The sequence below is a fragment of the Salmo salar genome, chromosome ssa13, assembly GCF_905237065.1.
Source record: "Salmo salar chromosome ssa13, Ssal_v3.1, whole genome shotgun sequence".
NCBI lineage: Eukaryota > Metazoa > Chordata > Actinopteri > Salmoniformes > Salmonidae > Salmo > Salmo salar.
Genome location: NC_059454.1, coordinates 30,117,005 through 30,131,796, shown reverse-complemented (window position 1 = coordinate 30,131,796; position 14,792 = coordinate 30,117,005). Strand labels below are relative to the sequence as shown.

Genomic DNA, 14,792 nt, shown 5'->3' with positions numbered 1-14,792 from the left:
TACCATTAAAATTATAGACTGATCCTTTCTTTGTCAGTGGGCAAACGTACAAAATCAGCAGGGGATCAAATACTTTTTCCCCCCACTGTATGTCCACCTAAACTGAGTACATAAAACATTAAGAACATCTGCTTTCCATTTCATAGACTGACAAAGTGAAAACTATGATCCCTAATTGAGATCACTTGTTAAATCCACTTCAATCAGTGTAGAATGTAGATGAAGGGGAGGAGACAGATTAAATAAATATTTTTAAAACTATTGAGACATGGATTGTGTATGCGTGCCATTCAGAGGGTGAATGGGCAAGACAAATGGTCTTTGAACAGGGTATGGTAGTAGGTGACAGGCGCACCGGTTTGTGTTAAGAACTGCAACGCTGCTGTGTTTTCACACTCAACAGTTTCCCATGCGTGTCAAGAATGGTCCACCACCCAAAGGACATCCAGCCAACTTGACACAGCTCTGGGAAGCATTGGAGTCAACATGGGCCAGCATCAGAGGTGTAAAGTACTTAAGGAAAAATACTTTAAAGTACAACTTAGGTATTTTTTTTTAAGTATCTGTACTTTACAATTTATATATTTGGACTACTTTTACTTCACTACATTCCTAAAGAAAATAATGTACTTTTTACTCCATACATTTTCCATGACACCCAAAAGTACCGGTTACATATCGAATGCTAAGCAGGACAGGAAAATGGTTAAATTCACTCACTTATCAAGAGAACATCCCTGGTCATTCCTACTGCCTCTGATCTGGAGGACTCACTAAACACAAATGCTTCGTTTGTAAATGATGTACGTGTGTTGTTGTGTTCCCCTGGCTATCCATAAATAAAAAATAAAAAAATGGTGCTGTCCGATTTACTTACTATAAGCAATTTGAAATGATTTATACTTTTACTTTTGATACTTAAGTATATTTAAAACTAAATAATTTTAGACTTTTACTCAAGTAGTATTTTTCTGGGTGACTTTCACTTTTACTTGAGTCATTTTCTATGAAGGTATCTTTACATTTACTTAAGTATGACAATTGGGTACCTTTTCCACCACTGGCCAGCCTCCCTGTCGAACGCTTTAAACACCTTTTGGAGTCCATGCCCCGTTGAATTGAGGCTGTTCTGAGGGAAAAAGGGGGGTTGCAACTCAATATTAGGAAGGTGTTCTTAATGTTTTGTACGCTCTGGGTGTATATCTGGGGTACGTCCATCGTTACACAACACGTGTAAAGATATAAAAAAGTAAATGGATGCACTCACTATACGGTGTCTCTGTGTGTTAGTGAAGTAGGTGTCATGGTCCTCAAAGCCAAGGAACCTGAGAAGGGACAAACAGAGCCAGGTTAACCTCTCTAGGGAAGGTGGGATGAAATCGTCCCACCTACGCAACAGCCAGTGTAATCCTGTGGCGCGATATTCAAATACCTTAGAAATGCTATTACTTCAATTTTTTAAAACATATGACTATTTCACACCATTTTAAAGACAAGACTCTCGTTAATCTAACCACACTGTCCGATTTCAAAAAGGCTTTACAACGAAAGCAAAACATTAGATTATGTCAGCAGAGTACGCAGCCAGAAATAATCAGACACCCATTTTTCAAGCTAGCATATAATGTCACATAAACCCAAACCACAGCTAAATGCAGCACTAACCTTTGATGATCTTCATCAGATGACAATCCTAGGACATTATGTTATACAATACATGCATGTTTTGTTCAATCAAGTTCATATTTATATCAAAAAACAGCTTTTTACATTAGCATGTGACGTTCAGAACTAGCATTCCCACCGAACACTTCCGGTGAATTTACTAAATTACTCCCGATAAACGTTCACAAAAAACATAACAATTATTTTAAGAATTATAGATACAGAACTCCTGTATGCACTCGCTATGTCCGATTCTAAAATAGCTTTTCGGTGAAAGCACATTTTGCAATATTCTGAGTAGATAGCCCAGCATCACAGGGCTAGCTATTTAGACACCCACCAAGTTTAGCCCTCACCAAAGTCAGATTTACTATAAGAAAAATGTTATTACCTTTGCTGTTCTTCGTCAGAATGCACTCCCAGGACTTCTACTTCAATAACAAATGTTGGTTTGGTTCAAAATAATCCATAGTTATGTTCAAATGTCCTCTGTTTTGTTCGTGCGTTCAAGACACTATCCGAAGTGTAAAGAAGGGTGACGCGCCCGACGCGTTTCGTGACAAAAAAAATCTAAATATTCCATTACCGTACTTCGAAGCATGTCAACCGCTGTTTAAAATCAATTTTTATGCCATTTTTCTCGTAAAAAAGCGATAATATTCCGACCGGGAAACCCTGTTTTGGTACAAAGAGAAAATAAAAACATGGGGTCTCATCGTGCACGCGCCTCAGTCTCATTGTCCTCTGATAGACCACTTACCAAAGGCGCTAATGTTTTTCAGCCAGGGGCTGCCTCGACATCATTCAGATTTTTCCCGGGTTCTGAGAGCCAATGGGAGCCGTAGGAAGTGTCACGTTACAGCAAAGATCCTAAGTTTTCAATAAAAAGAGTCAAGAAGCCCAAGGAATGGTCAGAGAGGGCACTTCCTGTACAGAATCTTCTCAGGTTTTTGCCTGCCATATGAGTTATGTTATACTCACAGACACCATTCAAACAGTTTTATAAATTTTAGGGTGTTTTCTATCCAAAGCCAATAATTATATGCATATTCTAGTTTCTGGGCAGTAGTAATAACCAGATTAAATCGGGTACGTTTTTTATCCGGCCGTGCAAATACTGCCCCCTACCCTCAACAGGTTAAACCTGTAGTCATTTGCACACATACAGTAACAGATTATGACTTGCGAAAGGCACAAGTGTAGTAGTCCAGTGGCCTGCTGGACATGGACTCAGCCATGATGTTGGGAATGCATAGCTTCCGAAGGATCCGGTCAGACGTGTTGAAGTCTGGGTTTGGTTGGGCCTGAGACACAAAAACAATGTTCTTCATAACACACCATAGTATCGGGATTACCGTATTCTATACTACTGTATTTGGCACTAGCACTGACCTGTAGGGGCACTCTTAGAATGAGCTCCTCTGCGTAATAAACCAACACATCCCAGGGGGCGCTAAGTTTCAGATAATGGATGGATTTTTTCCTCTCTCGCTGTCTCCTCTTAATGCCAAAAAATCATTACAGAACAGTCACAAAATAATGAATTATTTAGTACAGTATGCCACATAAGCATTATTAGACTGACCATAGAACTGTCAGAGCATTAGCATTAAGGAACAATTGTCCTCTCTACGGTAACATGCAAATATAATGTTATTGGGAAAGTAGGAACTAGGTCTAACTACTTCTTGTTGAGCTAGGTGATCTAGTGTACATCAAATGTTACCTTTTCCAGCAGCAGGCCGGCAATCTGCAGGTTTTGGGTTCATTTGTCCCTCCATCGAGCCAGCTGAACCTTTTCTCCATTCAGACCTGCTTCTCTCCTCCTCTGGCCCGCCCCCGACCTCCGACTGCTGGGTCTCCAATCTCCCCCTCTTTTGGAGCAACGCTTTCTCTGTTTCACCTCCCACACTAGAACAAAGTCTGATTCAGGTTCAGCCAGACAAAGCCACGGGTTACAATTTGATTGGTGGCATTTTCTTTATACTGTCTGTTACCATGGATCTGGACCAACTCAGTGGGCTTGTGGTTAGTGTTCACCCTGAGATTGGAAGGTTGGGAGTTCGAGCTCCGGACGAGTCATACCAAAGACCGCAAAACTGGAATCCAATGCATTTCTGCTTAGCACTCAGCATTAAGGAGATAGATTGGGGTTAATGAAGAGGAAGAATGGATTTGGTATTCCAGCAAGAGATGGAGGAGTGGAGCAGGGAAAGGAAATTATAATACTTCTACCTCCGTGGAGGGGGCTGGGAATGGGAGGGAAGAATGTGTGGATCTGCAGTAATCTCTGCCTTCTCTCCTCTCTCTGCATCATTCTCTCCTCCCTCCACAGGGACAGAGCCGAACAGAGTGGTATACCATAATCCTCCCAGCCAAAAAGCAGCAGAGTTTTTCCCCATCCCTTTCAACAGAAGAAACATGCCCTTACACCAGTAAATAATGTAACACCTACTCAGTAAGATTTTAAAGGGTAGGGAGAGGACCAGCATTATCTTAGGGGTGGCGAGTGCTGTAGGGCATATGAGATGGGAGGGGAGTTTTCTGATCTTCCTGTCGTAGTGTACTGCCCCAGTCTTCATTAATACACACAATGTGTGTATTGGTTCTCGCACATACTCCTGAATAATAAATTATTGCCATTAGAAGAAGCCCAGCCCCTTCAGCTTGGCCACACCTCTCTCACAGCCAAGTCACTTATCAGTATTGCCAAATGTGCCAATACACCAGTACATAGATACGGTCTAACCATAAGGGACCAGGGTGGGGCTTTATTAGTTGGATGGGGATAGATTTTTCATGCCCCAAAATTGCAGAGAAGTTCTGATTCATCTCTACCCCTCCCCCATTACCGCAGTCACAACATAGGGAGAGAGAGAGGTGGAAGGGGGGTGGGGGTAGTGTGAAATATTAACAAATCGCCAGAGTGGGGTTATAAAGCTGAGCTTCTTGGAAGCTTCTAGATTTGAGAAGGGGATGGGAGGAGAGAGGGAGACAGTGTCAATGCCACTCATGCTGGGACTCCTGCTTTTACAAAAGAGGAGGAACGACAGATCCTTTGTGCTCATTAAAACATAACACCAACCACTAGCCAAGAATGAGGAAACTAGCCAAAGTTTACACAGTACAACTGCATTCTAAAAGTGATGAGTGCATTCTCATGTGTCAAAAGGAGCTCTTTGTTTCCAGTAAGTTTCAAACTGGTTCATCCCTCAGGAGTTCTGAATGTTACAAGCTGCCGCAGTTCCTGATAGGTAACATTAGTCACAAAACTTCATGCTGAACCGGTGTTATAAAACAACAGGATTTATTATTTTTTATACACTTGGACAAAATGGCCTCTAAGCTGTGGACAAAGGAGGAAATTAGCTGTCCAGTCTGTTTGAACACCCTAACAGAGCCTACAACTCTTCCATGTGGACACAACTTCTGTCTCGACTGTATCAGAAAATGCTGGGATGAGAGTGGTAGTATCAGCAGCAGAAGCAACGCGGTTTCCTGCTGTCCTCAGTGTCGAGAGACATTCAGATTGCGCCCCACACTGACTAAGAACTCAATGCTGGAAAAGATGGTGGAGAAGCTAAAGATTACTTTACTCGATACACCTCCTGGGTATGCGTACGACGGGCCTGAAGACGTGTTGTGTGACGTGTGTACTCTTCTAGGGTCCAGGAGGAAGGCAAAGGCTGTGAGGGCCTGTCTGGAGTGTAAGCTGTTCTACTGCCAGTCTCACCTTAGAGCCCACCTGGATATCCCTCTGTTACAGAAGCACACTCTGGTGGGTGTGGTGGTCAAGGAGCTGCAGCTGGAGAAGCTGTGTCCCCAGCATGACAAACCACTGGACATGTACTGCAGACTTGAGAGGAGGTGTATCTGTTCTCTGTGTGCAGTTGAGGAACACAAAAGCCATGAAACTGTCTCCGCTGAGACTGAACGGGCCAAGAAACAGGTAGGTTTTCATAACCAAAGGACATTTGTATGTGGATAACTAAATAAATATTGTAAGTGAGCTTCTAGATTTGAGAAAGGGATAGGATGGGGAGAGGGGTAGACAGTGTCAGTGCCACTCATGCTGGGTCTCATGCTTTTACAAAAGAGGAGGAACGACAGATCCTTTGTGCGCATAAAAAAAAAAAACTACGAGGTCATCCTTTATACAGTTACCATGACACCAACCACCAGCCAACAATGAAGAAACTAGCAAAAACGTACACAGTACAACTGCATTCTAAAAGCATTGCATTCATTCGTGTCAGGAGCGCCTTATTTCCAGTAAGTCTCAAACTGGTTCATCCCTCATGAGTCCTGAATGTTATACTTCCTGATAGGTAACATTAGTCACAAAACTTCATGCTATACCGGTGTTATAAAACAACAGTATTTATATACTGCTCAAAAAAATAAAGGGAACACTTAAACAACACATCCTAGATCTGAATGAAAGAAATAATCTATTAAATACTTTTTTCTTTACATAGTTGAATGTGCTGACAACAAAATCACAAAAATAATCAATGGAAATCCAATTTATCAACCCATGGAAGTCTGGACTTGGAGTCACACTCAAAATTAAAGTGGAAAACCACACTGATCCAACTTTGATGTAATGTCCTTAAAACAAGTCAAAATGAAACTCAGTAGTGTGTGTGGCCTCCACGTGCCTGTATGACCTCCCTACAACGCCTGGGCATGCTCCTGATGAGGTGGCGGATGGTCTCCTGAGGGATCTCCTCCCAGACCTGGACTAAAGCATCCACCAACTCCTGGACAGTCTGTGGTGCAACATGGCGTTGGTGGATGGAGCAAGACATGATATCCCAGATGTGCTCAATTGGATTCAGGTCTGGGGAACGGGCTGGCCAGTCCATAGCATCAATGCCTTCCTCTTGCAGGAACTGCTGACACACTCCAGCCACATGAGGTCTAGCATTGTCTTGCATTAGGAGGAACCCAGGGCCAACTGCACCAGCATATGGTCTCACAAGGGGTCTGAGGATCTCATCTCGGTACCTAATGGCAGTCAGGCTACCTCTGGCAAGCACATGGAGGGCTGTGCGGCCCCCCAAAGAAATGCCACCCCACACCATGACTGACCCACCGCCAAACCGGTCATGCTGGAGGATGTTGCAGGCAGCAGAACGTTCTCCACGGCGTCTCCAGACTCTGTCACGTCTGTCACGTGCTCAGTGTGAACCTGCTTTCATCTGTGAAGAGCACAGGGCACCAGTGGCGAATTTGCCAATCTTGGTGTTCTCTGGCAAATGCCAAACTTCCTGCAGGGTGTTGGGCTGTAAGCACAACCCCCATCTGTGGACGTCGGGCCCTCATACCACCCTCATGGAGTCTGTTTCTGACCGTTTGAGCAGACACATGCACATTTGTGGCCTGCTGGAGGTCATTTTGCAGGGCTCTGGCAGTGCTCCTCCTTGCACAAAGGCGGAGGTAGCGGTCCTGCTGCTGGGTTGTTGCCCTCCTACGACCTCCTCCACATCTCCTGATGTACTGGCCTGTCTCCTGGTAGCGCCTCCATGCTCTGGACACTACACTGACAGACACAGCAAACCTTCTTGCCACAGCTCACATTGATGTGCCATCCTGGATGAGCTGCACTACCTGAGCCACTTGTGTGGGTTGTAGACTCCGTCTCATGCTACCACTAGAGTGAAAGCACCGCCAGCATTCAAAAGTGACCAAAACATCAGCCAGGAAGCATAGGAACTGAGAAGTGGTCTGTGGTCCCTACCTGCAGAACCACTCTTTTATTGGGGGTGTCTTGCTAATTGCCTATAATTTCCACCTGTTGTCTATTCCATTTGCACAACAGCATGTGAAATTTATTGTCAATCAGTGTTGCTTCGTAAGTGGACAGTTTGATTTCACAGAAGTGTGATTGACTTGGAGTTACATTGTGTTGTTTAAGTGTTCCCTTTATTTTTTTTGAGCAGTGTATATATATATTTTATACACTGTGACAAAATGGCCTCTAAGCCGTGGACAAGGGAGGACATTAGCTGTCCAGTCTGTTTGAACACCCTGACAGAGCCTACAACTCTTCCATGTGGACACAACTTCTGTCTCGACTGTATCAGAAAATGCTTGGATGAGAGTGGTAGTATCAGCAGCAGCAACAAGGTTTCCTTCTGTCCTTATTGTCGAGAGACATTCTGCAGGCGCCCCATACTAAGAACTCAATGCTGGAAAAGATGGTGGAGAAGCTAAAGTAGATTTCTTTGCTTGACTGAAGACGTGGTGTGTAGTACTCTTGTAGAGGCTGGGAGGAAGGCAAAGGCTGTCAAGGCCTGTCGGGAGTGTAAGCTGTCCTACTGCCAGCCTCACCTTAGAGTCCACCTGGATAACCATCTGTTACAGAAGCACCAGGGATGCAAACTGCTGAGGGCTCAAAAAGATCACGGAAACATGCAAAAAAAAAAAAATCCCTGCTTGGGGGAAATGCAGGTTTTAACTAATTAAACAAAAAATAATATGATTTACATGATCAGTCTCTGTGTAAAATAAAAAATTGAAAAAAACATTTTAAAGTAGAAATAGAATGAAACAAATATGCATTCTATTTTTGCTCTATAATAGTGGCCACTAGACATCGATCAAGTGCACAAGGCTACATGTGTGCAAAAATAACGTTCACTGAGTAAAACATTTAATAATCCCCCCTCACACACACACACGTTACTGTCAAATTCAACACAAAAGCAATATCTTTGGGCTACACTGCACACTTTCTGTCTGTGGACATCTGTTCTACAATGTGCCCGCAGAGCATGATACCCTTTGTTGGCATAACTGATCTCTTTCAGGCAGAGAGTACACCTGGCATACCCCTTTTTATCCACAGTATTGAAAAAGTGTGTGGTGTTCCTTTCACTTCTATAGTGGCATCCAGCTTAAGCAAGGCCCAGCTCCAGCTACACTTGTTTAACAAGCAACGCCTCATTTTCACCGAATTCTCTCATTCTGAAAATTAACCACATACTGTAGAGGGAAAACATTTGTTCACAGTAGTTCGTTCGTTAGCTAACTATAACTAGTTAACATTTCACACAGATTGCCAAGATCCAGTAAGCAACTAACGCTTTAAAACTTGAGGAACGGCAAGGAGTCATAGCGAATTGGTTAGGTTACTAACGTTACCTCATCTGATGTTGTAACGTTAGCTGTCTGACTTTATTAGCCAGCTAATATTCACAACATAAACTCAATTATTTGATCAATTAAGTTGGCTAATGCTCATAATTTCTCTGGCTAGCTATCAGATACGTATCTTGCTAGCTGGTTCGAATTAACAATGCTAACAATACTTGGTACACCACACTTTCTCCCTCACCGAAAACTTTCCAAATGCCAGTGGTTTTCCGGTTACAGCTCATGAAGTACGCTTCATCACCTTCTCACCCCGGTCGCCGTGGTCAGGCTTCTCACCTACCTCTTCTTTATCGTTCAGATAGACTCGCTGCTGTAAGTTAACCGACAAACTGCCTTTTCACTCTCCCGCTGTCTTCCAGAGCGCGCATTGATGCTGTAACCAGCAAATTGGTTGTCTCTTCAGTCGCGTGCTGCATTCTGTTGTTTATGTGAACGATTGGCTGAGCCTTGGATACAGCCAGTATTGTTCCCAACGCTCATCACTCGTTCGCATACAGCCAGTAGTCATCCAACACCCCGCTCGCCCAAACTTTTCTCATCGGATCTACACGAATCACGTAGGTCACCTATTTTGGATTCAAAACGGAGAATTTCAGCCGAAAAGTGACTAGTTTGCATCCCCGTAAGCACACTGGTGGGTGTGGTGGTCAAGGAGCTGCAGTTGTAGAAGCTGTGTTCCCAGCATGACAAACCGCTGGACATGTACTGCAGACTTGAGGGGTGTTTCTGTTCTCAAGGAACACAAAAGCCACGAAACTGTCTCCGCTGAGGCCCGAACGAGTCAAGCAGCAGGTGGGTTTTCATTTGTATGTGGATAATTAGATAAATATTGTCAATGAGTAGCTCCATGAACAAGACCTCTAGATATGCACAAGTGGAACATTTAAAGTAAATTAAAGTATGATCTGTTGGAACTAGAGTGGTAGGTGTGGGACAGTATGCAATGTTTTGAATACAGTTCTAACTCAAACCTACTGTTCTTAGGTCAGTATGGCCTACCATATTGCATGTTGGGGTGAGAATTATTATGACCTTCTTAACTGAAATGTATGGGTTTGTGCCTTAAGGCACTGCTGGCAGTGGAACAGAGAAAATCCAACAGTAAACTCCAGATGAAAGAGGAGCTGCTGACACAACTGGGAGATGCTGCGGGATCTCTTAAAGTGAGTTACAAAAAAGTAGACAACATTACTGAGCCACCATTCAGTTTGCCACCCTTCGGCATGCTGTGCCAGTGGATTCTTGTCCAGGCAGGAGGATGGTCCTCATTAACATACCCTATGTTCCAAAATAGAGCCTTGATGATGACATGAAATAATTGACTAAACAACTAGGATGCTGTCGACTCAACAGAATATGATATGTAGGTTCCCATTCTCATACTAACATTTCACTTAGAATGCATGCCCGGACCATTGCTAAGTAGTACTATGGTAGAGTGGATATTGGAATAGAGCCCATGTCTGACTGTATACTGTACTCCCACTCCCTGTAGGGATTTGCACAAGCTGCAATGGAGGTCAGTGACATGATCTTCGTTGAGCTGATCCACTCCCTAGAAAAGAGGAGAGCAGAGGTGAGGGACTCCATCAACAATAGGGAGAAGACTCTGGCTGCTCAGGCAGCAAGAGCAGAGACACGACTGAGACAGGACATAACAACACTGCAAAGGAGAAACAGCGATCTGGAGAAACTCGCCCAAACACAAGACAGCATACTTTTTATCCAGGTAACTTCTCTTTGGGACACACACACACACACACACACACACACACACACACACACACACACACACTCCATCCCCCAGGTGGTAGTGCCAACCGGGTCTCAATGCTGAGCCAAGTCTTTATAAGCCGACAGGTGCACGCAATTAAGGCTGCATTTAGATGGTACGAGGTAGACATTGTTCTCAATGAGAATATGACGGTAAATGCCGTTGAGGCTGGCGGTGAATGCCGTCAGCCGCCACGGTTGACGGGATTTGCCGCCAGAGTTAAAATATTTCAACTTCTGCTGTAGCGTTGTTTTCTGCTGGATGTTGATTTGCACTGTTTAACGGAAATCACCATAGCAACGCGTACCGTCACGCTGGCTTGCTTTTTCTGCCACCCTCTCTTGTTTTCTTGTCCCCCATGCTGACTGATATGACGGTTTTTGCATCACTCACCTAAACGCAGCATCAGTCAGTTTTCCAGCTGGAACAGCTGAGGCTGCTGGTTCTATGGGCATGCCTTTGTTTTTTTCTTTTGTACATATTTATGTTGTGTCACCATCTGAACAAATAATAATCAGCTTGGACTGGCCGACCAAGAGGTCAAGAAGGAGCTGGCCCTGGGCCTAAAGTCTCATGGGCGCATGTACAGTCGTGGCTAAAAGTTTTGAGAATGACACAAATATTAATTTCCAAAGTTTGCTGCTTCAGTGTCTTTAGATATTGTCAGATGTTACTATGGAATACTAAAGTATAATTACAAGCATTTCATAAGTGTCAAAGGCTTTTATTGACAATTACATGAAGTTGATGCAAAGAGTCAATATTTGCAGTGTTGACCCTTCTTTTTCAAGACCTCTGCAATCCGCCCTGGCATGCTGTCAATGAATTTCTGGGCCATATCCTGACTGATGGCAGCCCATTCTTGCATAATCAATGCTTGGAGTTTGTCAGAATTTGTGGGGTTTTGTTTGTCCACCCGCCTCTTGAGGATTGACCACAAGTTCTCATTGGGATTAAGGTCTGGGGATTTTCCTGGCCATGGACCCAAAATATTGATATTTTGCTCCCCGAGCCACTTAGTTATCATTTTTGCCTTATGGCAAGGTGCTCCATCGTGCTGGACAAGGCATTGTTCGTCACCAAACTGTTCCTGGATGGTTGGGAGAAGTTGCTGTCAGAGGATATGTTGGTACCATTCTTTATTCATGGCTGTGTTCTTAGGCAAAATTGTGAGTGAGCCCACTCCCTTGGCTGAGAAGCAACCCCACACATGAACGGTCTCAGGATGCTTTACTGTTGGCATGATACAGGACTGATGGTAGCGCTCACCTTGTCTTCTCCGGCCAAGCTTTTTTTCCGGATGCCCCAAATAATCGGAAAGGGGATTCATCAGAAAAAAATGACTTTACCCCGGTCCTCAGCAGTCCAATCCCTGTACCTTTTGCAGAATATCAGTCTGTCCCTGATGTTTTTCCTGGAGAGAAGTGGTTTCTTTGCTGCCCTTCTTGACACCAGGCCATCCTACAAAAGTCTTCGCCTCACTGTGCGTGCAGATGCACTCACACCTGCCTGCTGCCATTCCTGAGCAAGCTCTGTACTGGTGGTGCCCCGATCCCGCAGCTGAATCAACTTTAGGAGACGGTTCTGGCGCTTGCTGGACTTTCTTGGGCGCCCTGAAGCCTTCTTCACAACAATTGAACCGCTCTTCTTGAAGTTCTTGATGATCTGATAAATGGTTGATTTAGGTGCAATCTTACTGGCAGCAATATCCTTGCCTGTGAAGCCCTTTTTGTGCAAAGCAATGATGATGGCACGTGTTTCCTTGCAGGTAACCATGGTTGACAGAGGAACAACAATGATTCCAAGCACCACCCTCCTTTTGAAGTTTACAGTCTGTTATTCGAACTCAATCAGCATGACGGAGTGATCTCCAGCCTTGTCCTTGTCAACACTCACACCGGTGTTAACGAGAGAATCACTGACATGATGTCAGCTGGTCCTTTTGTGGCAGGGCTGAAATGCAGTGGAAATGTTTTTTGGGGGGATTCAGTTAATTTGCATGGCAAAGAGGGACTTTGCAATTAATCTGATCACTCTTCATAAAATTCTGGAGTATATGCAAATTGGCATCATACAAACTGAGGCAGCAGACTTTGAAAATGTATATTTGTGTCATTCTCAAAACTTTTGGCCACGACTGTACATTCAACACCTCGTCACATACGTTTACTTCTCACATGTATGCACACATCAAATCAGGTTACAGACAGTTAACTAAGAACTCTAGACTTTGTGAGTGCAACAATATTAGCAGGCCCGTTATTGGTTCCGTAACAGTACATAATAAGGAAGGTACGAGACCAAAAACTGAAATTATATCAAAAGAAAAAATACATAACTTATTGATTAATGCTTCTCTGGTCTCTGTAGAGGTGGCAACCCATCAGCCTGCTGCCGGATCGTGAACCTAGTGTTATCAGTGAAAGACATTCATTTGGACCTGTGATGTCAATTATCACTGAATTCAAGGAGCTGCTTGAGGACATGAATGTTGACTTATTAGAAAAGATTGAACAAGCAGGTTAGTAATGTAACCTAAACGTTTTACTTGTGAAATTGGTGGCAGCGGTGAAATTTTCTTCAGTCTATGAATTTTCAAATGCCGGAGGGTTCTGTTTAAATGGAAAGATAATATAAGAATACAAACTTACAATAACCTATTTGGGCATTTCTTGATCCTCTTCGCAGTTGCAAATGTGGACATTTTGGAATCTCCTGTACCCATGACCAAACCTCAGGGCAGGCAAGGTAAGACATTTGCCTCTAGTCCTTTTTCCTGCACAGCAAAGAATGAAAATAAAATCATGGATTTTCCACTTTTTCTTCAAGTGATGAGAGCCCATTCTGAATGCCAGCCAATGCCACCGGTGCCATTGCAAAGAGCATGGAGCAGTAAGTGTATCTTTATTTTCATTGCAGAATAAGGATCCTTATCGTTATTGAATGTGGACCCTAAAGTAGTCGAATGCCCAATCTGTTAACTAAAATACTAACACTCGTCTCTCCAGTGAGCAGAGCTATCACATTTGGAATTCCGAAGACCAGACCCGATTTCTTACACTGTGAGTCATTGTGACAGAGTTATGGCTTTGCATGTACAGTAAGGCTAGTTATAACAAGAAGGAATGTGAAAGAGAATAACCTGAACAGTGAAGACTGTTGTCTCTCTTTGTTCAGATGCTTTTCAACTCACTCTAGACACTGATACAGCACACCACAACTTGTGCTTCTCTGACCAGAACCGCAAGGTGACTCTGGTCAAGTCCAGAGGTAAATCCAGGACCAGGTCACGTCTCCCGAAGACCTTTGACTTCTGGGAACAAGTGCTGTGCTGGGAGGGCTTGACCGGTGCCCGTTACTACTGGGAGGCAGATTGGAGAGGCAAAGGAGTGTTCATTGGAGTGACCTATGAGAGCATTCAGAGGGGAGGCAGGGGACTAGAGTGTGGGCTGGGGTACAATGTAAAGTCATGGAGCTTACAGTGCTCTGACACCAATTACTCAGCATGGCACGATAACATTGAAACCAAGATCACTGCCAAGGTCTCATCCCCTAGAATAGGGGTTTATTTAGATCACAAAGCAGGAACTCTGTCTTTTTACAGCATCTCTGACTCCTCCATGATTCTGCTCCATAGTTTTTTGTCAGAGGACTTCTCAGAGCCACTGTATCCTGGTTTTGGTGTTGGGGTACAATCCTCATTGATACTTTGCCAATTGAGGACATAGACATGCCAATCACTCTTTGCAACTGACTTGTAAGATTGTTTCACATATTATTAGGCTATTTTGCATTCAGAACTACAATGATCCCAATCTGTTTTGTATGAAGCTGCTCAGTGCCATATTTCTTATCCTTAGCTATCCAATCCTTTCTGATCTACAAGTGCCAAGGGGTTATGGGGGCTTCTGGACATGGTATCCCTCATGGTGTTGTAACCACAGTTAATAACTGTTACATTCCGGTACATAGATAGCGCTTCCAAAGACGCCTTATATTAATTTCAAAGAAACTAAAATCCTAACAAAAACACAGCAAAATTAAACCGAACCAAAACAGGAAACCAAAAAACGGATGCTAAGAGAATAGCCTGGTCCTTACTCTCCATAGTCACAGTTAGAAGCCAGGCATCCACAGACGGCAGGGACTTTGTTCAATAACTTAGAACACCTGTGTTAAGGTCATTAAAACA

General features: G+C 43.7%; 1 protein-coding gene and 1 long non-coding RNA gene across 5 annotated transcripts; one reads left to right on the top strand and one right to left on the bottom strand.

Moving 5' to 3' along the window:
* Positions 1-988: 988 nt before the first annotated feature.
* On the bottom strand, positions 989-9,545 carry LOC123723845 (uncharacterized). 3 transcript variants are annotated; one of them, XR_006758551.1, is made up of 5 exons: positions 9,008-9,545; positions 3,392-3,576; positions 3,058-3,165; positions 1,268-1,325; positions 989-1,129 (listed from the first exon to the last, which is right to left on the bottom strand). It is a non-coding gene; the product is annotated as an uncharacterized lncRNA (long non-coding RNA). The 3 variants fall into 3 exon arrangements; XR_006758549.1 differs by lacking the exon at positions 9,008-9,545 and having other exon boundaries at positions 3,392-4,872; XR_006758550.1 differs by lacking the exons at positions 989-1,129; positions 1,268-1,325; positions 9,008-9,545 and adding an exon at positions 2,684-2,969 and having other exon boundaries at positions 3,392-4,872.
* LOC106566866 (tripartite motif-containing protein 16) lies at positions 5,000-14,699 on the top strand. Of its 2 annotated transcripts, none has more exons than XM_014135373.2 (8): positions 5,000-5,614; positions 9,894-9,989; positions 10,322-10,555; positions 12,971-13,121; positions 13,289-13,348; positions 13,430-13,492; positions 13,609-13,662; positions 13,778-14,699. In XM_014135373.2, exons 1-8 carry the CDS (start codon positions 5,000-5,002, stop codon positions 14,326-14,328), a joined length of 1,824 nt encoding a protein of 607 aa, XP_013990848.1. In that variant the 3' UTR covers positions 14,329-14,699. The 2 variants fall into 2 exon arrangements, with proteins under 2 accessions (XP_013990848.1, XP_013990849.1); XM_014135374.2 differs by having other exon boundaries at positions 13,840-14,035.
* Positions 14,700-14,792: the final 93 nt, after the last annotated feature.

What these genes read in the sequence shown, in the direction of transcription:
- LOC106566866 (XM_014135373.2), top strand. Translation starts at nt 5,000, where the DNA reads ATGGCCTCTAAGCTGTGGACAAAGGAGGAAATTAGCTGTCCAGTCTGT. An exon ending in ACAGCATACTTTTTATCCAG is followed by an intron (nt 10,556 to 12,970) that starts GTAACTTCTCTT and finishes TGGTCTCTGTAG; the next exon opens with AGGTGGCAACCCATCAGCCT. An exon ending in ATTGCAAAGAGCATGGAGCA is followed by an intron (nt 13,493 to 13,608) that starts GTAAGTGTATCT and finishes TCGTCTCTCCAG; the next exon opens with TGAGCAGAGCTATCACATTT.